This window comes from Rattus norvegicus, chromosome 9 (genome assembly GCF_036323735.1).
Source record: "Rattus norvegicus strain BN/NHsdMcwi chromosome 9, GRCr8, whole genome shotgun sequence".
NCBI lineage: Eukaryota > Metazoa > Chordata > Mammalia > Rodentia > Muridae > Rattus > Rattus norvegicus.
The window spans coordinates 99,110,069-99,135,707 of record NC_086027.1 but is presented as its reverse complement, the minus strand read 5'-3'; the positions used below and the strand labels follow the sequence as shown (position 1 = coordinate 99,135,707).

Sequence of the window (25,639 nt, the reverse complement as noted above, 5' to 3'; positions counted from 1 at the left end):
GACGTTCTTGGAAGGATGTTTCAGAACCTTGGAAGCTCTCTTGGATTCCAGTGGGCTGTAGGGCTTAGATGAAGAGGATGCCCTAGGTGTCACCTGGCTCTGCTTGGCTGTGGCTCAAGCCTAGATCCTCCAACGCAGCTTCCACCACTCTCCGAGCACCTGCCCTCACGGATTGTGCAAGGGCAGATGACGTTTATGTCTATGCTATTTATTTATTTATTTATTTGATGAACATCTTCTGGCCCAGTCTGTGTTTCCCATGAAAGGCAAGGACAGGTTAGCACTGCCTAACACTGTAGACTCATGACCAGGATATTCTAGGTGTTCAATTAACACGAGAAAATATGTGCATGCGTGCATGTGTGTGCTTCTCTTTCTGTGGATTTCCAACCAAATGAACTTGGGGAGGAAAAGTTTGATCTGGCTTGAGCTCTCCAGGACACAGTCTGTCATTGAGGGAAGTCAAGGCAGGAACTTGGGGTTAGGAACTATGGCTAGCTTTTTTTTTTTTAAAAAAATAAAACCCAGGACTGTCTAGGGATGGTTCCGCCCACAGTGGGCAGCACCTCCTACAGCAATTAAAAGAATTCCTTACAGACCAACATGATAAAGATGATCACTCCGTTGAGACTCCCACTTCAGGTGACTCTTGTCTGTGCTGACAGATAATTAGGATGGGAAGGCTTCGTGGAGGTGGGGATGGAGATGTAGAAGGGTGAGATTGGAGACGGGGGTGGGGGGTGAGGGAGCAGAGTGTTGCTAGAATGAGGTGGAACACTGTCTCCTGCCACTTACATTCAGGCTGATGCATCTTGGCTCTCCTAAGAATTGTATCATTGGGAGCCCCAAGCTTTTAGCTCTGGCCCTTGTAGTAGCCTCTGGACATGGAGGTATATTCATGTTCTTAAAGATAATGAACGATCACTTCCTTTGTTCTGGTGCCTTTTGCTCTTCAGTTGCTCCACCCTGCCCCCAGCATGTAGCACTGCCTCACTTCCTGTCCGACAGATCTAAGAGGCAAAGTCTTGCAGGCTACAGGTAACTTTTGGATTTTCTTCTCAAGGACATCCCTGTCCTTGGCTCCCGGTAATTACCCCTGATGAAGTACTAAGCCAGGGGTATTTCCCAAGAACCAATATGGATACCAACAACTATGTCCTATTGTGGCTGGGGCAGCTCAAACCAAGCAAAAACAGGCCTTTCAGGGGGCTGTTCCCGCTTCGTCTGAAGGAGTTATGTTTGCCTACTCGTCCCAAGCCAGGAGTGGGAACTGTGACATGTTAACCTCATCCTTCACTCTTGCCTTATTGTACACCCTACTGCATGGGTCTCTTGCAGAAACCAGGATGGGGAGGTCACTGTATCCATGTTTGTCCCAAGGGCCGAGAGTGACAAACCCAGCATCCTGGTGCCTAAAGAGGCAGAAAGAAAGGCCCTCTCTCCAGTTGTTTCCAAGATTCAGGTCCAGCATTAACATTTTGCTTTTCTGTGTCCTGGGGCCATCACTCACTGCACTGGGAAGGTGGGTGTGCGATTTGGACCTGCTGTTAACAAATCATCAATGAGCATGTCCAGCCTTGCTGGTGAGAAGAATCCCAGAAGCTCCTGTTCAGACTTGTGGGTCTTCCTGCCTAAGAAAGAGGATTAGGTCAGGACCAGGCCTGGGAGAGGGACCTGGCAAAGGCTAGTGACCCTCCACTGACTGAAAAATTTCCTGTAGGCTGCCCTGTGTTTGTAGAGGGGTCATTGCGCCTGAGAACCACACTCAGGAAATTCCCCAGTCAGTGTGGAGGCACCTGGCTAATGTGCGAGGTGCCAGGTTGAGTCAGGAGGCCAGCCAGTTTTCCACACATCTTTGCTCTGACCTTTGCTTACTAAATGACAACAGAAATAATGATTGAGGGATCTTTTGAGCAATGAACAAACGAACAGGAAACTGGAGGGAAAAAACCATCTACTGATCATCTCTGCAATGGACTCAGCAGCTATCACCAGAGGGAACTCAGAGCTCTGCTGGACTGATGCATTTCTCACAGTAGCACAGGGGGGAAAGTGTAACCACAATCCTAGTTTCCCATGACACAAAGAGCTCACTTCTCTTGCCTCTCAGGCTGCAGAGACCAAGACACAATGCACCTCTCTGTGAGGAAATAACAACTGAACTTGTTTCATGTGTGTAATTTTTCCACAGATCTAGAAAGTACACACACAGCAAAAGGATCCACATCCGACTTCAGTCTTTCCAATCACAGAAACCATGAATGTTGCCACACAATGACTTCATCTTGATACTTAAATAAATCCAAGGGCCACGCCTAGTGATGACAAACCAGCCACCCCAGACAGTCATTGCTGTGGCAGCGGGGGTGGGGGTTGTTAGGAATCTTTGAAAGTAAAGCTACAGACTTCTTTCGGTTGCAAATACTCCACTTATTCCTCAAGTGTACACTCGACTGTTATGCACAAGGAAGAGGACTCTACACTAAATTACCACGGGGGGGGGGGGGGGGGGGGAAGACATTGTTCTGAGTAATTTGAAGGCTCCTCATGGATTAGTTTGTATCTGTTAGGCAACCACAGAGCCTAAGGTGCTCAGGATAGCCATTCTAATGTAAAGGATAGACACATAAAGGGGGAGGGGAGGGGCACTAGGCCCAAGAACTCAATGCAGAGGCTTATAGCTGCAAGGGATCCCTGTGGCTCCCTCCCCAGGGCAAGCTGCTTCTAGCAGGAAACCTCATGGCTGTAAAAGTCTGTATAGAATTAAAAAAACAAATCGTATGAGCTCATCTGTGCAGGCGGTGTGTCTTGGCTCCTCCGCACTCCGGGATGCAGGAACCAGTCCTGTATAGTGTTCAGAAACTGAGTTCCAAACCATGTGTATTTATGTCTGAGCTGATCTAAAGAGATTGACCTGGACTGTCTGCACTTTCCACTCATGGTTTTCCCAATGTGGGTCTCCCTCCACTCACACTGAAGCTACACAGCCTGGGTGTGTCTCCTTACCACAGCCAAAACTGGCCAGGTGTGGTACAATACACCTGTAACCCCAGCACTTGGGAGGTGGAAGCAGATGGATTAGGAATTTAAAGATGTCTTCAACTCTATAGTGAGTTTAAGGCCATTTGGGGCTACAAGGGGAAAAAAAAAAAACAACAGGACTGGGTTGATGGCTCAGTTGGTAAAGTATTTGCTATGAGGCATGATGAGGACCTGAGTTTAATCTCTAGCGCCACATTTTAAAAAGGAGGAGGAGGAAAAGGAAGAAGGAAGAAGAGGAGGAAGGGGAAGGAAGGAGGAGGGGGGAGGAGAGGAGTTAGGAGGGGGAGCGGGAGCAGAAGCAGCATCAATAGCAGCAGCTGGCTTTGTGGTATACAGCTGTAATCCTAGCATCGAGGCAGGAGTATTCTGGGTACTTGCTTGACTAGAAAATCAGCAAGAACCAGGCTTGGTGAAAGGCTCTGTCCCAAAATATTTGTGGAAACAGTAATAGAGGAAGATAGCAGATCTCTCCCCACACATCCCACAACCATACATCCCACAACATACACAAAACAATTCCTTGGTTAGAGTATGATAAAGTAGCCTCAAAGAAAGCCACCAGTCAGATGACAAACTGTGTAGGGCCCGCTCTTTGGCCTTGGCTCCTTCCGCCATGTCTGGCATGTGGTGAGCCACAGACAGGAGAGCAGGGTCCCGGTGACAACATCTAAGCAGTTTTTGAGCAAATATGACAACAGGTAACCTAAGCTGTAATGAGAATGGCAAGACATTTCCAGGCTCTACTTTATTTTAAAGCTTGTCAGGGTTTGATAACCTTGGTACTTTAAAGTCGATGTGAAGAGTCAAGCCTTCAAAATTTTGAATTGTAAAAAACAGCACATGTATACGTGTAGCTACGGTCTATATGCTCAGAATGGACTTCCCCCTCTCGAGCCTCACTTCTGAGCATCCCCAATAACTTCCTTTCTGTTACCGTCCTTGAGAAACTGAGCAGTGCACCCCTGATACCCTCCCAAGAGCATCATCTACACTCAAAACCACTTCCCAATCTCAGACCTGAAATAAAACTAGAGGCTTTTAGCTTTATCTTTTGCTGGTTTTCAGAGACAGTGGCCATTTCCAAGGGACAGAAGAGTAAGGGGCGGGGGCAAGGGGAAAAGGACAGGGATGTGGAGGGGAAGAAGGAAGCTGAAGAACAGCAGGTCAGGAAGCATACTTACCACAGGACTGGCCCTCGCAGAGCTGGCCCTAGAAGAGGCCCGGGAGCTGGAGTTGAGGTGGCCGCCATACTCTGAAGGCTGTCACGGAGCCACCACAGGATGCGCAGACAGAAACAAAGGAACAGGGTCAGCAAAGAGGCAAAGAGAACAAAAAGCCACTAAGATCACGCTTCGGTCAGTGTACACAGGTTAGCCACATACACACACAGCGGAGAGGAAAGAGAGGTTAGGGTTAGGAAGCAAACCAGACTCGGAAGAGGAGCCTATGTCTGCCACATGCTCAGGTAAACTTCTACCAAGATAAGAAACAACTATATTCTCCACAGGGTACAGAGGCAGGGAAACGCCAAGCACCATCCAACTTGGGTTCCTAACATATCTTATGTGTTCACCAGAACTGCCTGTTAGCTATGTAGTGGCTGTGTTTGTGATTCTCCTGAGCTGCCTGCATCCCAGCTCAGAAGTGAGTGAGGACGGGGGTTGACAGGCAAGATTTTGCTTCTTTGTCACCTTTCCCGGTAGAAACTGGAAGACCTGTTTTCTGGATCTGGACCTGCCTTCCTGTCCATTCAGCCTTTCTAACGTCTGATTGAGGAAGATGACAGCCACTGCTGTAGCCTCTGAACCTTAGTTTGGATTCTGTCACCTGCCCTGGGACAGACACCGTACTGACCTCTGGGCTGAGAGAGAGGCCAGCAAGCATCACTTTCACTGCAAACTGTAGGGACTCTGGTGGATCGTCAAAGGTGCTTAAGATCCTATTTCAAGAACCGGCTCTCAGTCTGTCTGTCTGCCCACCAGAGAGCCAGTTCCAGTGAGCAGATGAAACCTGGGGCACTCAAGGCACTCTTGCTGAATGAACAAACAAATGGTTCCACCTCTTCACTGGCCACGGGAGGAGGGGCTATGCCCCATGCTGCTTCCTGTCAGCCCAAGGCTCCTTCCTGGGTGAGAATCTTTCTCAGACTAACTGACCTCACTTGACCCTCCTGGAAGTTAGCAGCTAAGACCATGTTTGCAGGCCCCTCATGTCATCTTCTGTCCAGCACTCAGTGAGGGTTAAACAAATGCACCGGGTGTTTTAAAGGACCCTGGCCAGCATGGTCAGGCCTACAGAGGCATCTCAACTGCATTTCTCCCCTGAAGAAAGTTCAGTTTGCCCACAGGTATGGGACGTACAGAGACATAGGAACTATGACATGTTGTTCCTTCCTGCTTAAGGATCGTTAATCAGAACAGCTGACTAGCTGGTCTGACGTGGCCCTTTGGAAGAGAAGCATTCGTGTTGCCAGGTGTCAGGTGTCACCTGTGTCTAGGAGTCAATGGGGAGCTAATGTGAGCCAGAGTGCTCTGAGTTTGAATCACAGCTCCACCTCACTGACCACGTGAACACTGTTAGGGCAGGCCCTCACAGGTGTGCCCGCCATGAAGAGGAGCGCAAGCATGCAGGGCCTGTCTCCACTTCCTGTTAGAAACAGTCCTCCTGGATCCCTACTCAGATGACTGGAAACTCCTCCCAGAGTGTCAAGAGGTTACTACACACGCAACTCTAGGTGTCACAAGGGTGTGAGGGGACAGTGGCAAGTCCTGCAGAGTGGGGTCAGCACCCCCCCCCCCGAGGTTCTGTCCAACCCCTCTCTCCTTTTCTCAGGTTCAGAAATTCACTACTTGTTACGTTACTCGGGAGTCTCAGGGACTGAAGCAGTCGAAACCCAACTAAGGCGAGTCTTCCTCTGACCTCCGTACAAACTGACAAGTCAGGAGGACACAAAATTAACAAGCAAAAATTTCCTGATTCCATCATCCGTGACCTTTAATCACAAAGGAAAAACACAGACAGCGTTTCCTCCTGTGACATCAGTCGCCATCCAGCAAACGCCCCTGGGTCATGCAGCACACACAGTGAGGCATGAGGGGAAACACGAAAAGCGCCTTACTGCTCGAGAACCACTGGTGCTTCCCCTCCGAGCCCCATAGAGGCTGCTCTCATCCAGCATGGACGCCTGTGATGAGAACAGACTGTCAGAACAGGGCATTCTTTCAAAGGACCACACAGAAAACAGGGAAAGATAAGGTTAGCAGGTGTGACACGTGCCAGGGAGAGGCTCTGGAAAACACCATGCAGGCTCCACACCACCCTCTTTAGCTCTTTGGAGAGCCTCAGAGAACAAGAAGGTATGGAAATCAGAGGAGAGAAGTCTAAGTTGCCATTGGTCGGTATGCAATTTAATCTCTGAGAGAGCATTAGAGACTGTCATTACGAGAAACATTCCACACGAGAATGGCCAATCAGTTAAAAGCAAGTAACCGAAACATTCTAAAGTTCCTCAAAGTATCCTCATGCGCCGCCTTTACACAATTACTCTTGTGGGAAGTGGCTTGGGAACGAAACATTACAGTAATTATCGGTTTTTGACGCTGGATATTTTATATCGCTTCAGGATTGCTACACAGAAAACAGTAGTTGATTACCTTGGAAATCGTATGCAATTAATTATGGAGAAAGAAGATTACGAGATCTCAAGCAGTGGTGTCAAACTTTGTCCTCTTTAAAAACACTTTAATTTTCCTTATTCCTCTTCAGAGAATACTGGCTTAGCCTTGTATGTATACCTAACCCGTCCTAAGTGTGCACTGTGGTGGAAATTCACAGCCATTTAATACAGTGACTTTGAAAACCTAGTTTTCTGTAGAATGTTAAGAACCTACATTCAAAAACGGGAAATTTCCAAAGTGGTATGGCAAAGTGGATTAGAATCTGTTATGGCTGTCAACACATTCAGGAGCCATCTGTCTTTCTTCCACTAGGTAAATGTTGCCACTGTTTCCTTCCTAAGAACCTTCAACGAGTCTTGGGAGAGGAGAGATGGGTAACAGCTATTGTCAGCAGTAAGGAGCTCGAAAGCCCAGATCTGACAGACGAAGACCACAAAGGGTGGGTGAGCTGTGAGTGAGGAGCTGCTTCTCCAGCAGGGCAGGAAACTCGAGGCTGGGTGGCAGAGCATGTGCAATGGGGAGTGGGGAGCACACAGGGCAGGGGTGGGGAGCACACACACCCAGTAACTCCCTGCAGGCCGGGCAGCATTGCACAGAACGAAGGGCTGCGGGAGGAAAGCAAACCACAGGCTTTAGACTTTGGGAAAACAATAACTTAGACCGCCAAGCCCCCAGGTCTGGTAACTAAGTAACTATGGTGGGGTGGTTAGAAAAAAAAGCCAAAGTTAAGGTGTTGGGTTTTCAGGGGATCAGACAGACGGAAACCCAAAATTTACAGGAAAGATAAACCATACAATTTCTAACTTTAAAAATCACAAACTTCCCAGCATCTTTGGAATGGGCTTTTTGTGCTTTTGTTTTTTGGTTTTTGTTTGTTTGTTTGTTTGTTTGTTTGTTTTTTTCAGTCAGTTCTTTTCAGACGATGTTGGAAGAAGACCTGAAGCAAAGCCATCAAGTGTACATAGTCACTGGGCCAGGTTAACTGCCATCCAGGTACCTCAGAGCTCAACCTCACATCTAGGGTTCAGCATCCCTGGGCTCAACTAACCAAGGATCAGAAATATCTGAAAAACAAAACAAACAGAAAACCAATCTGTACGGAATGGGGCAGATTCTGCCTGCATCGGCCTCGGAACACAGCGTGCCAGCAACTCCACACTGTTCACATATTGGGCATCATGAGTGAGCCAGAGATGATTTAAGGTTCACAGGCAGGTGTGCTTATAGCATGTAAGTGACACCACTTTATCAGAGGGGTCTGAGTACCTTTGGATTCAGATATTAGAGGAGGCAGAAGGATCTTGAACTAACCCCGTCAGGTACAGAAAAAAAAAAACAAGCAAACAAACAAACAAAAAAAACCCCCAACAACAACAAAAACCCACAAAGTGTGTATCTATCAGAAACGGTATGACTGCCTGACTAGTGGCGGCGCTCACCCTTACTCCCAGCACTCAGGAGGTAGAGGTAGGAGGATCTGAGTTCAAAGCCAGCCTGGTATACAGAGCTGTTCTAGGACAGCCAGGGTTCCAGAGAAACCCTGTCTCAGAAACAGAAAGAAAGGGCACGGCTGTTTCTGTCAGGTCACAGCCCCAGTCAAGACACAAAGGCGAGGGAAAGGCTGCCAGCTGCTCAGGGATAAACATCCAAAAGCCTAAGTGGATGCACACCTAGAATACAACATAGAGCTACAAGGGTGACACTGGGAGGCAACTCTCTGAGGCACAGGATCCAGCCTCAGAGACGAAATCAGGATGTAACGCACAGACCCGAGGCATCGAGCATGGGCGAGAGCAGGGTGCAGGGCCAAACCACAGGCCTCCCAGCAGCTGAGTCTGCCTGCAAAGGAGAGAACAGTTCAACCTCCCTGAAAGTGTGTGCACTGGGATTTCCAACATGGCTTCCTCGGGCTTCAACAGAGCTCCAAAACCCAAGACAAAGAAGGCCCATTTTTGGACCTGAACCTTGGCCTTGAGAAAACAGGAAAGGAACAGAGTCAAAGAAATGCCCAGTTCTGCCCGAGACACAGGAGGCGGGGCGCCCAGAGATCTGGCAGATTGTTTCCTGGACACGTTTACAAAAGAAAAATAATTTTTTTAAAAAAGCAAATTGGAACCCCAAATGGGGAACAATTGCTGGAAACAGAGAAACCCAAGAGACCAGCTCTCTGGGCTTCAGAGTTGTTTTTTGTTTTGTTTCTTTGAGTATACATTTCACAGAGTCCTCCTATTTTTCCATATTAGGTCCTAAATTACATTTTTAGGAGGTAGAGAAAAGTCTGGGCAAGCTAGCCAAGCCAATCCAAACAGCCCTAGGCCTGGTTCCATGACTGCACACTGAAGAGGTTGAAGTGTCCTCTAAGTCTATCGGCTGCAAAGTGCTCTACAGAGGAGAGGGCAAGGGAACAGACCCGGGGTCCATTCTGGGTAGGCAGGGGTTTGGAAGCAAGGCCACTGCTGGGAAGGCCAAGGTCGGAGCCAAAGAGTCCCTGCAATCAGAGAAAACAGTTGAGTCAGGTTGGGTGGGTGGGGAGATGTGAAATCACTCCACGTCACAGGTAGATTGGCGCTGGACACACCAGGCAAAAGTGCCTTTGACAATATCACAGCACAGGCCATGCACTTGCTGGGCAGGGGGAGGGAACAATGGTTAGAGGAGTAGCAGCCCATTGACAGACCCAGAATGATTACATCAAATGAACTTAGGACTTGAAGTCAGTGCGTGAGTGAATGACAGACACAGACACTCAGACACACACCTGAGCGAGTTAGGGTGAAGGTTAATTTTAATCTATAACAAGACTGTAATGTTTTTCGTATTTGTAATCTGATTCTAATATTTAAGATTTGGTGGGGAAACTCCTAACCAGAAAGGGGACCTCAGCTTCTCTTAAGTAACAGCTATTTCAGCAGGGACAGCCTCCTGTCTCATTCTCTTTTGTTAGGCATTACTCAACAAAAGTGAATCAGGCATGCACACTGGCAAACTAATGGTGTCAGGATCCTGACAAACTAAAGTGTCAGGATCCTGGGATCCAGTCTGGAGAATGGGGTGTCTCGTGTCTGAATGGTCAGCCCTAATTCTGACATAATTCTTAGGCTGCAGATTCTTTCTGCTCCATGAGTTGGACATGGGCTCTGTTTTGCCTGGGAATAACCTTTAATTCCTTGGGGATTTTTTTGTTCATTCGTTTCCTCTTTATTTCTTAACTTAAAAAATAGATTTACTTATTTTTATTTTATGCATCTTGCATGTTTTGTTTGCACATATAGGTGTGTACCATGTGCATTCCTGGTGCATATGAAGGCCAGGAGAGGGTGCTGGATACTCTGGAACAGGAGCTGTAGGTGGTAGAGAGCGGCCTGGGAATGGAGCCCTGGTCCTCTGCAAGATCAGCCGGTGCTCTTAGCCGCTGAGCCGTTCTCCAGCCTCTCCTCTTCATTAAGCCTTACATCAATTCTGAGACCCATTTCCTGGGAGAGTGGGATCTGGTTGGAGATGGCCTGTATCCTAGGAAGAAGACTCCGGCGGAGTTCCCATCCTGCTGGCTTATCTGGGCCCACTCAGTTCTCCACCTACCTAAACTGCTTCTCGGTTTTACTAAGTTTGAGCCTTAACTGGGACAAGTCAGCCCCAGCTGGTAGGACTGACTCTTCAGTAAACAGAAATCACCTGTCCAGGTCAACGCCCACCAGCATATGCAAATAGCTAGACTGGACTGGATTTCCACGCCAAGGTCAGACCAGCCCTGACAAAGAGCCACCGAGTGCACAATGCCTAGAGAGTATCATTTTCAGAAAGGAAGTAAGAAGGTCTGGGCTATTTTAAGTGTTTTTCCTTTGGATCAGTCCTAACTGGAAAACAACATATACATGCATAGCATTGGTTCACTCATGGTAGAACATGACAGTTTACATGAAATACAGGACGGTGGGATAAGTTTGAATGTTAATTACTCCTCAGAAGTCCAGTAGAACATCATTTTAAGAGAAACTTGTAAACTAGGTTGGGGGGAGCAGGGAGGGATGCATGCTACAGAACCTGCAGTTTCTGAAGAGAGGATGTGAAAGATTTAAATGGAAACCAACCAACTTCTCCTCTCTGGAGGACGACAAACTGGAGACACGGCCATCGCCGCCGCTGTAGCTGGAATTCTGACACCAAAGGAGAGAGTTTGTAAGTGATAAGCGCTTCCTTACGTTCGGAAGGCAAGCACAGGCACACCAGTGTTAGGACCCGGGTTCACGTCTGCGGCACAAATTCTTTTTTTTTTTTTCTTTTCTTTTTTTCCCCGGAGCTGGGGACCGAACCCAGGGCCTTGCGCTTGCTAGGCAAGCACTCTACCACTGAGCTAAATCCCCAACCCCTGCAGCACAAATTCTTAACAAGAGAGTCTGGGCAGCCTTTCACATGTCAGAGCTCCCACTGAGTGAAGTTGAAGGGTCTTCTTATTAGCCAGTTGCTTACTGAATTTCACGTCAAACCCTCACAGACTCAACTCTCTCCCTCTTGCATATCTCTGTAAGTAACTGGCAGTCTTCCTATTGCTTAACCCAGCACCTCAAAGAAGAGAGGTGGGGGAGGCTGAGAGGCAGCTTCCAGGCCTGCAGCGGGGGCAGTGGGTCTTGAGTATACACTGTAAAGCATCAGGCCCAAGAGAATGTGGGGGAAGGGCACAGGAGCGGTGACATTACACACAAAGGATCAAGCAGAGAGAAGACAGACATTCCCAGGCTCTTATCAGGCGAGTGTCTGCCTCTCTCACATCTGCCGCGCTCCTCCACGCCACCCACTCTTTCCTCCAGATTGTCCCGTGCACGTTTAGAGTTTCTTAAGTGTGACTCAGATGAAGTAAGGCTTCAGTCACGCGACTCCCGATAGCTACCTGTTAAACCAATTTTACACCCAGTTTCACTCTGTGAGCAGTTTTATAAGCAAGGCCGTTTTGGAGTTGACTTTTAGAAGCGTTGCCTAAACTTAACAAAATCATGAGGTAAACTGGTACTGGACGTATGTAGGACACACAGCTTGATGCTACCCCGAGCCACAGATGGGTTGACAAATCCACATCACATATAAAGAATGTAGCATTGGGAGGAAGCTGGATCTAAGAACTACCAAATACTTCTGCTGATGGCAAAACAATGCACTAGGGGGTTAAAGTCACAGCTAGTCAATATAGAAGCTATGGTAGCCAGCTCTGCAGGTGACTTGCTGGGCACAGTTGGCAATACTACTGAAGGACTTGCACAGGCAGTTGACTGCAGGCTTCTGTCCCCGAGGTACTTAAGGCTCAGGGGTCGGTGTGAAGGATGGCAGGACAGAAGAAGGCTTGGACTAGGAGATCTCTGAAGTCCGGAACTGGAGGAGCTTAGAGGGAACACGGAGAAAGCACAGGCAACCTTGCTTAGGTTTCAAGAAGGCTCAAGCAACCTGTTTGTCCAGTTCGGGAAAGCAGAGACTGTTGGCTCTGGGTGTGTGTGTGTGTGTGTGTGTGTGTGTGTGTGTGTGTGTGTGATGTGAAGCCTAGAACTGGAAGTGACTAAATGCTATCTTAATATAATTAAAATAAATTAAATTTTACACGAGAAACTTATTTCCAGAAGGGGAGAAATGACATTAAGAACAGGAAGGTGTTAGGTCATTTAACTCAGATTAATCTGTTTGGATCACGAGGCTTAATTAAAATGTGCCCAATTTAACCTTCTGAAAGGCCCAACAGTCCTTGACAGATCCCAGGCCTCCTCCAGCTCTGGTTTCTTCTCTAGGATGTCTGCTCTCCCCATCCCCCTCCTCTTCTCCCTCCCCCAACCCCTCCACCCTCTCACCAGTGAGCACTGAAAGCATCAGAATTCTGACCTCTTTTTCCCCATCAGAGAAGTACAGGCTCTCATACATGCATTTAAGATAAATATTAAACTCGCAAGCTTGAAATTTGGGAAACCGAAAATGGTGGCCTTCCATCCACGAGAGAGCCGACCCACCGACAGAATCATAAGAGGGCGGTAAACAGCTGATTCTTCATCCCGGGGTATTTTTAGGAATTCTTATCAGCTTCTTACCGTTAACATCTAGAATGCGAATCATGCTAAGAATGCTTGAATACTAACATTTGAGAATGTTAGAATGTGCAGGGAGGTGGCGAGGGGGAGTCAGGGTAACACAAAAAGAGCAAAGTAACTAAATTTAGCAATGTATTTTAGATACGCAGAAGCAGCAGCCCCTTAGAGCTCGTGCCATGCGGCTCGCTGTACTAACCCTGCCAGATCTTCTACTAAGGGACTGGGATCCACAATAGTCTCCGTCGTAACCGTTAGTCTGTTTCAACAAAGAAAGAGGAGGTCACATCAGTGTAAATAACAGCGCAGGTACACACCAGAGAGCAGCACTCGGCCAGAAATACACTGAGCCTTCTCTGTAGAGGAACTGAAGGGAACTGAAGGGGGTGTACACACACACACACACACACACACACACACACACACACACACACCCTGCCAGCATGCCTCCTACCCCACTACAACTCAGAAGCCACCCAGCAAGCATGGTGCCCGTGTCACTCCCTCCTGTGGAGTGAGGCCCATGGTGACGTAAGCTGTTCCTCTAGGCAGTTTTCTTGTGGCCAATCTTAGGTTAGTGCTGTGGAAACTCTAGATTTCAAGAAGGCCGAACGCCAGGCCAGAGGATAGGGACCTACCCAACTCAGTCAGATTCTGGGTAAAGACGGGACAATGCAGCCTGATTGAAGCCGTGTCCCTAAGACTCGTCCTAAGACTCGTGTCAGTGTAATCCACGACTGAGTGTGGAAGTCTCCTGAGGAAGGACTGACCAGCAAGCCTCATCCACTCTTCCTGCTGTTTTTCCAGATGAGACTGAAGATATACTCAACGATGTTATCGTGCGTTCTCCAGGAAGAAACCAAACCCAGCCAACTGTCTAAAAGGCTGGACATAGTAAAGGTTTGCCTGGTGCCCCTCTCCACCTAAGTCAGTGGTTCTCAACCTGTGGGGCCCGACCCCTGGGGGTATCAAATATGTGACCCCTTTTACAGGGGTCATACATCAGATACTTACATCGTGACTCGTAACAGTGGCAAAACTACAGTTATAAAGTAGCAATGAGAATAATTTTATGGTTGGGGTCACCGTAAGCATGTGGAACCGTATTAAAGGTCGAAGCATTAGAAAGGTTAGGAAGTGATGCCTCCAGCCAAGGCAAGGCCATCTAGAAGCGCTCCATAGGGAAATGGGCTATTTTATGGCATTAGGAACCATGTCTGAGGAAATAGCTGTTAATTCAAGGTAAAGACCACCAGAGACCAAAACAGCTTCAAACACGGGAAAAGGAAGAGTGGCTTCACACACGTGTGGGAAGGATGGAAGGGAAATTATCTGTCTCAGACCTGGCTCTCAGACTGCAAAGGCAAGGTCTGCCCTGTGCTCTTAGGCAATTATTCAACCCACCAGTGTTTTCACAGCTATGACAAGATTCACAAAGATGAATAAACTCCAGGTCCACGATGAGGGCATGTGAGTGTCGGGGAGACTCCTGTGCACCCTGGTAGCCTCTGAATGCTCTTTCAACTAGCGGATGGGCATACCAACAGGCAGGAGGCGTGGCTTGTGGGAGGCACTGGGTGAGCCTCACTCTGGTGTAGCAAGAGTTCAGTACTAATGCAGGTTAAGGTACAACTGACAGACAGACTCTAAACTCCACAGCCATGGACTCTTCATTATGAACTATATGCCAATAACTCAAAGAAAGAGAGAGAGAGAGAGAGAGAGAGAGAGAGAGAGAGAGAGAGAAAAGAAAAGAGGAAGAGGAGGAGGAAGAAAAATCCTTAATACGAAAACATGCTAATTTAAAGTTTCTAAGTGAAACAGGAACATGTAAAAAACCTTCCACAGCTCCGAAAAAAAAGAACCAAAAAAAAAAAAAAAAAACCTTCCAAAACACCTTTCTGAAATGAGTGTAATACTAGACCCTTTGGAGCTGCTAGGTAGCCTTTCTTATAGACAACATGCACTGTCTGTTTCTCTATGTTAGTCACGGAGCACATTCTGAGGTCGTTAAAATGGGAAACAAAACAAGAGAGGTTCGTTGAAACTTGTGAGTTTGAAGCTAGCGGCACACTTGAGGCATTCGAGTTAATTTTAGAATGAGAAGACACTGAAGTGAAGTCCAGAATGCCTCTGGCCGCTGCTAAAATTCACACGCAGCCCAAAGACCGGCCCTCAAAATTGACTTTCAGTTTAAAATACAAAGAATGATGTCTAGAAACAAATGCATTTGATTCCTTATAGGTCCAAGAACTGCTAGTGTGGCAGTGTCACTGTGGCAGTGCTCTGTGGCTAGGGCGTTGTGAGGCACATCCTCAATCTTGGGCCCTATCTTGTGCTTCTTCCTAGCTGGCCTGCCTCACTACACTAGGACGGTTTGAGCGGCTTAGTGTGTGAGATGGGGGTGGGAATTCCCTACACCCAGTTCTTCTCTCCAGTTCTCTGTGGACCTTGGAGGATCAAGCATGCTCAGCAGACACACAGCACTATTTATTAATGATGTACTTATTAATGATGGCCATACACATAAAAGTAAATCTTCCAAATAATTTTGAAGTGGAGAATAAACGAAGCCCAGGGGTTTTGGGATAAAATCGTCTTTGCGTAATCCCAGAGAAGAGGCTATAGGTGTGCAAAATTCTTTGGGTTTAGAAACAAAGGGCTTTATTTTTGTTGCTGGAACTAGGATCTGTCTCAAAGGTTATTTTCCCAGCAAAAGTGCCAGCTGATCCTCTTAATTGGAATAGATACAGATAAAGAAAGAATGGGGTTTATTGAGTAAAGTGATTTCTTCACACCTAAGTCTTTTAAAAGGACACACACAGAGAGGCCCTGGGAGTTCTTGGTCTGGTGGGTTCTTTGGGGAACCCATGGTGGGTGACCAACAACCAACATTGAACACCTTCTAATGATCGGGAGCCAGTACTACATACAGTCCTGGTTTGAGGGCCCCATCCACAGGTCAGGAGGCTCTGGGAAGGAGAGAGAGCCCCGCTGACTCATAGACAGGCAGATGGAATTGACTTTTTGGAAAAGCATCCAGGAAGTTAGTAAGAAGCACCATGGTTATGATCTGTCACTGCACACCGTTAGAGTCACACAGCAAAATTATCTGACCACCTCACCCAGGCGTAGGGACTCCCGTACTCCAGCTCGGGCTGCACCTGTTGGAATAAGACCAGGAAGGGGAAAACAGAGACGGGAGTGGCGGGAGTGAATCAGAGAGAAGTCTCACGTAGAGGCAAAGACCAGGCGACCTTGAAAATCTTAACAAGGACACATTTCCCATAACTTCTCACGTCTTTCTTGCTAAAGAGGAAGGCATAGTATCAGGAATGGCAGACATAGGGGCTGGGGATTTAGCTCAGTGGTAGAGCGCTTACCTAGGAAGCGCAAGGCCCTGGGTTCGGTCCCCAGCTCCGAAAAAAAAAAAAAGAAAAAAAAAAAAAAAGGAATGGCAGACATCATAAAGTCTAAGAGCATTAAACTGCTTCTATGTTAACAGTTGAATGGTTCGCGGAAGCACGAAGCCGTTTGAGCCTCACTTCCTTCGTGACAGATAAGGGCTAATTAAACTACGGAAAAGTCTGGAGATGTATGGTGTCAGATTTTAAAGATAGTTAAACCCTTATGATAATCCTCAATCTTGATTTCCTGGGGGAGGGGGGGACGGACACGGACGACGATCATGCATGGTCACCACCCTTCCTGGTCGCAAGGGCTTATCATCACTGCCAGCACTCTAGAGAAGGTGCTTGGCAGAGGAAAGAAACCATCTTAGGGATTGCAGAGCAAAGGCTTCAGAATGTTAAAATATTCGAAGCCATACTCCGGCCTCCACACACGCAGAGGGAGGTATGTCTACAAAGCAGGGTTGCCAGCCGCCTTCCTCAGCTGGACCAGGCAGCAGGGCACAGTTTCGGACACCTGGCAGGTGTGAAAGGCTCTGGGGGAGCAGTAGCTGGCATTCAGAACTGTGACCTCGGGCAGGTCCCTAAATGCTCGACTTTGTTCTATGATAAATGAGAATAGCAGGTTTGGATTTTACCTCCAGGACCCCAGCTCTCAAATTGTTAAAAAAAAAAAAACAAACAAAAAACAAAAACAAAAAAAAAAAAACCTAACTACATTTTGGAGTGATCAGCGTGTGCCACGGTATCAGTGAAACTCAGAAGACAGCTTTCAGAAGTCAGCTCTCACTTTCTACTATGTGGGGCCCAGGGCCTGAACTCTGGTTGTCAGGTATGGTGGCATGGCTTGTGGCACAACCCTGATAAGTTTCTGAAGTACACCACGGGGGAGTCGTGTCGCCAACAGAGGCTGACAGTGACATTCAGTGACTTTCTCCCGTGCTCCTCCTCAGTTTGCTAACCCTGCATTTCCTGTGAGAAACTTCAGACCTTAGCATAGATACACTGGTGTCCGACACAGATGTCCAGGATGGGGACTCAGAGGATGACGTGGAAGGACAATGACCACCAGCAAACTTGCTAGAATGGCAACCTCAGCAAACTCTGAAGTTAGGACACACAGCCCTACCCCATCCCCCAGGAACCTTAAAATAGTGACATTCCTCCCTGGGGAGCCCCAGAGGGTCACAAGTCTGAAGATGACACATTGTCCCAGAGACTCTGCTTCTATCTCCTGCCTGTTCTACCTCAGACATCTTCTTCAGGCTTCTGGCCCGCCATTTGTAGAAAAGGCTCTCTTGCAAAGTCACCACCAGAAGGCTACATCCGAGGGTCAGCTCTCTGTTCTGCCCTTCCCAGTCCCTCCCCTGGTCCCCAACTGTTCTTCCTCCCCTTGGTTTCATGGGCCAGACCTTTGACACCTCCCACGACTGCAGTGGCTGGGCCTGGCCACAGATGTTGCAAGCTGGGCTTGTTCTTACTTATATTTTGCTTATGTAAACCTTGCTTCCTTAAAAGCAGACTGTCTGAGGGAGGGCCTGTGAGGAAGTCACAGCTGCATCATCGGGATCTGGAAAGACACGCAGCAGGAACTTCCCAGCAGCAAGATGTCACCTCCCTTGTTTCACATGTAACTGTCCAGCAAAGCCACACAGGGTCTGCTCTTAGCGCTAAGTGGTCAGGGCCGGGGATGGCGGCTGAGCCACAAGGCTGGTGTACCGGGCTTTAGTGCCACATGCCAAGTTAAGCGCACACCTGGTGTATGCTTATTCAAGGGGTAATACTGTGTGACCTAACTGTCATGGTGACAATAAACCAACCCTCGGCTCAGTAAAGCCTCGTAGCAGAGCAGAGCAGCTGCTTGGAGACCTGGTTATGACAGTTGGGAGATCCCATGTCAACCCTGCAGCTAATCAAAAGGACATGCTTACTAAGCTAAAACACAACCGTTCTTCTAGTGCCGAGTTTATTAGCCATGAAGTTGTGAGTGAAGAGCATTCAGGGCTGGGGTTGTAGCTCTGTAGAACGTGCCCGGTACATGGGAGGCTTTAGGTCCAGCACTGCAAAGAGCCTTCACTACAGCTGACTGAAAGGCTCCTGGTGGTGAAGCTCATAGCCAGAAGGCTCCGGGCGAGCCTCCAGCAATTGCAGAAACACCATAAAGAACTTACGGCCACTTCTGTGTGTGCTTTCTCACGCATGTATTTGCATGTGGAGGCTAGGGGACAACCTTAGGTGTCATTTCTAGAAAGGCCCTCTAATTTTTTTTTTCTTCATAGTTTCATTGCCTTTACTCACTGTCCTCTGAACTGGAATTATAAACACACACCACCACACACGGCCTTCTTCACAGGAGTTCTGGGGGCGTGGAACTCAGGTCCTCGTTGACTGACTGAACTATTTCCCAAGTCTGGCTTAGGAACAGTTTAATCAAGGCTAACGTTCCTGGACAGCATGTGGGTGGATGGGCATGAAGTGTGCCTTCATGTTTCTGCCCATCGTACTGACTCTGAGACGATCATTAACCAAAGTCTCATAGTTTCCATGTTGTGGAAAAACTATCGAGAACATGAAAGGATGCCCACCACTCTTTAGGGAACGACAATAAAGTAACACCCCGGACTCTCCCCAGCCCAGCCCACCCTGCCCTCGGCTAACTCATATACAAACATTTCATCAGTTAGGTGGGGACCCGCTGAGCATAGGAATTGGGATCTGAGGACTGAAAGCAGGGATGGGGATCTTGCCCACACAGTGTACCATGCAGAAGCAGTCATGCCCGTTACTGACCCTTAGGCTGCCGCGACTACCCACGGACAAGCGCTCGTCTTCGTCAGAAGCCTAGTAAAAGACAGGATGAGAACACAACCATGAATGGAACCCTGAAGAAAGCTGCTAACCGGACTCCAGAGCAGTGAGTGGACCAGCTACTCTGAGGTTCCATAGGATGTGACCCCAGGCCCTCAGTAGGCCTCAGTTTGTCTAGGGCTGTTTATGGAAACACAGGATGCCACAGGTAACTTTTAAGGAGGGTTATTAATAAGCCTATTATAAAAAACTATCTACGATATTTAACAATAAGAAAAGACGTTTACAATGTCATGAATAATATGTTAATAATAATACTTGAACATTTCCAAGCAAGGCAGGAGATAAAGTTTAGATAAAGTACCTAAACTTGCGCATGGCCTTGGTTCAGTATTCAGTTTTTTGTTATATATATATATTTTCTTAAATCCCAAACAAACTTTCTTTACTCAGTATAGCCCAAAATGCTGAAGGCTGCATTACGGTCTTTATCCAGGTAAAGAGCAGTTTACATCAACCACGGGGAGTTTCTCTCCAGCACTGTGTATCTATCTCAGCCACTAGCAAAACAAATAAGGCCCTGGTGAACTTGTCCCTTGCAGAGAAGGAGCGTGGTACTGACCGAGGCGTTTCTCCGGAATCTACGGGAGTAGCGCTCGCTGTCTTCCTACCGAAGCAAATGGAATGGCAGAGAGAGGTTAGCGATGGCAAGGCAGAGAGTGCTTAGAAACCCCAGAAGGTCCCGCTGCCACAGAATCTAGCATTTCTGATCTCAATGGCAAATCAGCATTCGCTGTTTCACTTTTGTGTAAAAACTCAAACTAAAGGACTGTGGGAAACAGCTCCTCTGGGGAGGTCCTTCAGAACTCAAATGACTGGCATAGTTCGTGGCTTTAAAAGCAATGAGAAAGCAATTGCTGGGGCAGAGAAGTGAAGCCTTCCTTTCTACCCCCACCCCCAACCTCTGTAATCTGGTTTTAAATCAGTTCTCTTCCCCTCAGGACTGACTCTCCTTCAGGGAAACAATTTTCCCAGAGAACCTCAATGTGGATGTCACCCTGCTTGCTTTATGAACTCCGGGACAAACAGGTTTTTGAGTGTTTATCTCTGGGAAGGGAGTAGGAGGTACAGAGTTGCTCACAGCTAATTAGCTGCTGTCCTTTCAAAGGGGCCACCTTTTAACTGTCCTTAGGATTTGATGGGAAGACTCACATCTCAGGAACGAACAATACTGTGATCACTGACACAGGCTGAACACGATGAGTTTTTCAATAGATATTTATATCACACGTAGCATCTAAGATGGCAGAGATGGCCTTGAATCTCCCTCAGGCTGTTAATGAAGACATTTCCAGGTCTCCAATGCCAGAAGCATGCGTCAAAGTCCAGGACAGCAGCCAGGATAGAAAGAGGTGGGTGGTTTAATAAGAGGCCTTGCTCTGGGGATCACTGGAAAGCACCAGAGGGTGCTTTGCTCAGAGCTTTGCTACATGGGCACCTCTCCTGAGAGGCCTGAGGGCAGGTAGGCTGCCTGGGGCTGAGAGAGCCCTGGCCTCTCAGATTCTTAAAGAAAACAGAAGGAAAGCAGGGGTTTTCATGGGCACAGATGAGATAAGAGGAGCCAATGGGAGAGTGTGTGAATGTGGGGTTGGGGGTGATAGGGCAGCTGGCTGTGTGTGGGGGAAGCAAACTGTCTAGGGCCTCTTCTGGTTCTAACTAGAACAGCGAGATGTTCTGCTGGTAACATGAAGATCTCTGGGAAGTTCTTGAACACAGGCACATGCCCAGCCCTGGGGATCTTCTGATGCAGAGAACTGGGGGAGTGGTGGCGATGGAACCTCACAGAACACCAGCCTGCAGACATCAGCAGTCCCTGTCAGCAGATGGACAGGTCACATGCCTGGCTAGCCCGTTTCTAACATACCAGATGCAGAATGCCCTGAGGAAGAACTCTGAGTATCAAATTACAGCGCAATAGGAATCTCCTGGCATAATTAAACTGCAGTCAGGATTAAATTATAAACCATTTAAGTCTTAAAATTATATTCAAGGCCTACCATCCACTGCTCGATGTCGCCCCATTTTGTGTCCAGCCCATAATATTTCTATAGACAGAAGGGAAAGAAAATTAGGCAAGAAATGAACAGTAAAGGCTTAGGAAACTGTTCCACCATGCTCTCCCGCATACACACACTCATGGAGGCAGCATGCCAGGCACAGTGGCTATAGAACTGGGGTCTGCACAGAAGTCATTTCCTGAGCAGTGATGCAGCGGCCTCACGCAGGCCTCCAGAGCCCAGGGCAAAGTGCTCATCAGGCAAGGGTGGCCTTGCAAGATGTCAGGAAAGAACACCTTGTGCAGAACCACTGTAGGCCTCTCTGCAAAGCCATTCATAGCTTTGGGGCATAATTGCAGGGGGAACAAACCCTGTCTACTAGAAGCCCAAGCTGAGAGCCATTCCATGCTGCTGCCCCAGGAAGGGGCCCCAGAGAGGGGAGGGAGAAGCACTGTGCTCAGCTGGTGTCTAGCTGCAGGTTCCTGCTGCCTGACATGTGCCCAGTGCAGGCTGGAGAACCCATGACTCCGGCAGATGTCTAGGACCTACAGAGCAGGCCTCTGCGTGGGAAGAGACTGTACAGCCAATAGTGCTCGGTTTTACCTACCTACCAAAGCCAGGATGGTCCCAGTTAGACCAAATTACATAGGTCAGACTGGCTTCTTCCATTGCTAGGGTGTGCCCAGGTTGGGTAAGAACCCAGGCTTAACAACCTGCTTGATCTTCCGCCTTCTTTTCTCCTCTATTTCCAGCAAGAAAATCAAGGAGCCGACAACAAACATGTTGTCCCATTTTACACACTTTTAAGTTTATAATCGGAAATATAAACCCGGGTACCAGAAATACAGGAATGTCTTTAAATGGTTTTCTAATTACTCGAGCATGCTGTGGTTATATGTGGTTTAGTTTCACCTTGAAGGAGGGCCAGGTTTTGGATACACGGATCCTGCCCCTTTCCTCAGAGAGATGATGGTAAGTAGAAAACCAGAGGGAAGGAGAGTTTCACACAGCCTTGAAAAGCCAAGCGTGTTAAGCTAGAGCAAAAAGCCACACAAGCAGTCTTTCCCGCTAAGTTATGTAAAAAAATCCGTGTATGAGGAACCGTGGTTCTTAATCGGTGAGTCTCGACTCCCATGAGGGGGGTCACAAATCAGAGACTTACACTGCGATTCACAACCTTGGCAGAATTACAGTTATGAAGTGACGATGAAATGATTTTATGGCTGGGGGGGTCACTATAACATGAAGAACCGTATTAAAGGGTTTGCAGCGTTGGGAAGGCTGAGAACCACTCGTGTAGAAGGTTCTGCAGGCTGAACCCATTGCACGGTTGTGACTGTGAAGATCAGAAGCCAAAATTATCTTTGCTGCCTATATTTCCTACTGAAGTCACTCATCCCCCTCGGTATCCGGTCCTTTGACGGTCTAAGTCTTTGGAATGTATTAACTTAGTAGATCTAACCTCTGACAAAAACCTAAGAATGTCACCAACTAGAACCTAAAACCTATAATGAGATCTCGCCTCTCTGCTCTAACCCACCTTCTTACACGGTTTTCCCACCAATGTACATGGAAAATGCCTTGATTTGTGACTTACTTTTGGCTTTGTTAACTCTAAAAAGCTGAGGTATTTGTGGCAACCTGAAATGGTCATTCATTTCTGGCTCAAAATAAACCCTCTCTTATTCCCCTCTGAGTGAGAGCTGTCTTTTGCACTGACACCGATTTCTTTAGAACACACGTTTGTAAAGGAAATCAAGGCAAACGCTTAAGGTGTCCAAGTCACATTTTAACTACAGTTCCAGTGGATCCCTTGTGCTTAAAGCCTCTTCTGCACTCAGCCAATGCTAGCTACACCCTCACCTCCCACACTCAGATCCTAATTCATGTGTACTGTATGGCGCCTTTATTTCTGTCTGACCTTAAACTCTTGGTTAAGACAGGAGGAGCTAGATTGAAGCACAAGGTGCTTGGCCTTGAGAAACAGCCTTGAACCAGAGACTGGTTCAACTACCTGGACAGTAGCCACAGGACAGGCAGAAAACCCTCCTTGGCTCCTGTCCCTCATCCTTCCTTTCCCCTAGATACATTTACACAAACTATGGTGGGCTTCCAGGGCTCTTTAATTGTGCCCTGCATCTGAGCTCATGCCTGACAGTTCTCATAGCACAGCTCAGTCCTGTCAGCAAAAATCTAACCCTAAGCTGAACAGGAAAGGGAAGGACGAGAGGGGAAATAACCAGATCCAGGCCCTTTGCTGGGTCTGGGGCAGCGATGTCCTGCAGCCTCACTGGTACCTGTCAGAGTCTCCCTGCCATTCTAGAAGAGAGGGAGGCTGGCTTCAGTATCCATTCCCATACTGGATGCTGGGACCATAAAGAGTGTACCTACTGATTAAGCTGCCTATCCACTGGACCTTTCTGCCTCTTCAGAAGAGGAGCTCTCCCACTTGAGGCAGGATTGGATGGGCTGAGGGTCATCAGCCTGTAGTAGGCTCTGAGGCTCATGCTTAAGAGGCCTGTGAGCTCTCAAGCGTGAGAGACTGTGCTCTGACTCTGGCTTTCTGCTTTAAGAGGTACAGTCATTCTAGGCAGAAAGCAAACAAGTGCAGGAAAAAACACAAGCTTTCCCACGGGAGAGACTCACACACAGAAAGGCTCACCAAGCCCTGTAAGCATTCTCAAGGACTAGTGGCACCCACTTCATCCTGGCCGAGCTGCATTCCATGGAAAGCCAATGCCCTGCCTGCCCTACTCACTGTCCTCGCTTCTGCGGCTGTCAGGGACTCTAGAGGACATTATAGGGCCTATAATGCTCTCGTGTTGAGTGGGGAGGACAACGGGAATTGTTCCTATAGTGTTGTATTTTTCAAATTTGTATTAAGACTTTTAAATCTACCTCTAATTATCTATACTCTTTCATTCTCTTCTTCTAGATTTTTATCCTTTTCTGCCCTGAAACTTTTGATCCCTCTGTCTTAGCCTCCTAAGTGCTAGGGCTACTGTACCTGGCCTAATAACTAATCCCTCCATCCATCCCTCCATCTATCTGCCCATCCATCCTTCCATCCATCCACCCATCCATCCATCCATCCATCCATCCATCCATCCATCCATCCATCCCTCCCTCCCTCCCTCACAACTATCTGTCTGTCTGTCTATCTATCTATCTATCTATCTGTCTGTCTGTCTGTCTGTCTGTCTGTCTATCTATCTATCCATCCATCCATATCTCTCCTTCTCCCCTCATTTCTTGAGACAGGGTCTCACTATGTATGTAGACCAGGCTAGCCTCCAAATAACCACATAATCCCAGCATAGCCTCGAGCTTTCAGTGATCCTCCTGTCTCTACTCATGAGTGCTAGGATTACAGAAGCACACTACTACACTTAACTTTAATATGTGGCAATTTACACAGGTATCTTAAAGTCATCTAGAAAAAAATCTGTTTCTTTTAATATACGATTTTAAAAGCTTCTTCCAGTTCTAAAAATGTGGTTTGTGTTAGAACTTCTTTCTCCCTTGGAGACAATTTCCCAGTTCCTTGAGGCAAGCGGATGGGGGGATGTGTTCCATGCATGGCTGCTGCCTTATGTTGGGAGACTGGTCCGTCTGACAGGTGCACAGAGGTGGTTGTGAACACAGCAAGCGGAGTGCCCAGCGCACAGCAGGTGGCAGGGCCAGCAAGGGAAAAGCAGCACATGCACATTAGAAATGAAGGATAGGGCCTACCTTTTGGACTTGATAGATCTACAGAAAAGGACAGAAGAGATGGGGGGGGAGAGAAATAGAAATTTCAGTTAAATATGCAGGAACATGAGAACTGTGCTGTGACAACCAGAAATATGAACCAGAAACAGAATGCTGTACCACGGCAAAGCAAAGATTAGGGATTAAATAAAAAGAGAAAACACATTAAGGTCTTCACTCATTTGGCGCTGTCTTAAACGATGGCTGACGGTCACTCACTCCGAGGCGGCGACTGCAGAACCCAGGTTACCTAATGCGAATGCACAGCCTAGTGCCACAGCAGGGACTAGGAATTAAAGAAGAATTTTCAGACTTTAAAGAAGATGGGGGGACATGGAGGGAAGGTGGCTCCAGAGGGAGTGGGAGGGGAACCAGAGAGGGGAATGGTGGGGGCTTCTGATCAAAATACATCATATACACATGTACAAAATCGTCAAGAAATAAACATGAAGTTATCTTTAAAAAGAAAACTAGTATTTCACCAGACAGTGTCCAATTTTAAGTGGGAAGTTGAACAGTCAGATTCAGATAGGACTGATAAAGAGTCTTTAGTATCCTGGTCCATGCAGACTCATAGGAAAGAAAATTCCGGCAAAATACTTCAGCCATGACACTGTGCTGAAAGACAAGATGGGCTCCCTCTCCCCAACACAGTGCTTTACTTCAGAACCGTCTCTTAATTTCAGTCCCCACTAAGACAGGGATACTTGCATTCATTCGACAAACTGTGAGTCATGTCAGACCTTGCTAAGGGCCCAGGACTAGAAATCCGGCATTTGATTTATATGGGAAAGCACAGGCAAATGCAGTCAACGTTCAATTATAATAAATGCAGC

The 25,639-nt window shown here is 47.6% G+C and overlaps 1 protein-coding gene across 50 annotated transcripts in view; it reads right to left on the bottom strand.

The window, feature by feature from the left end:
- Lrrfip1 (LRR binding FLII interacting protein 1) overlaps positions 1-25,639 on the bottom strand; it is a 128,216-nt gene that overhangs the window by 32,098 nt on the left and 70,479 nt on the right. For 14 of the 50 annotated variants that reach the window (XM_006245444.5, XM_006245459.4, XM_039083994.1 and 11 more), the window contains exons 3-13: positions 24,786-24,803; positions 21,054-21,101; positions 19,619-19,663; positions 18,979-19,029; positions 15,904-15,942; positions 12,978-13,037; positions 10,808-10,873; positions 9,130-9,207; positions 7,280-7,324; positions 6,161-6,226; positions 4,224-4,301 (exon numbers count right to left, since the gene is read on the bottom strand). The exons of 20 other annotated variants lie outside the window; for them this stretch is intronic. In XM_006245444.5, the coding sequence (XP_006245506.1) occupies positions 4,224-4,301; positions 6,161-6,226; positions 7,280-7,324; positions 9,130-9,207; positions 10,808-10,873; positions 12,978-13,037; positions 15,904-15,942; positions 18,979-19,029; positions 19,619-19,663; positions 21,054-21,101; positions 24,786-24,803 (594 nt within the window). The remainder of the gene's footprint in view (positions 1-4,223; positions 4,302-6,160; positions 6,227-7,279; positions 7,325-9,129; positions 9,208-10,807; positions 10,874-12,977; positions 13,038-15,903; positions 15,943-18,978; positions 19,030-19,618; positions 19,664-21,053; positions 21,102-24,785; positions 24,804-25,639) is intronic. 16 more of the 50 variants (XM_006245460.5, XM_063267533.1, XM_006245446.4 and 13 more) reach the window with 8 other exon arrangements.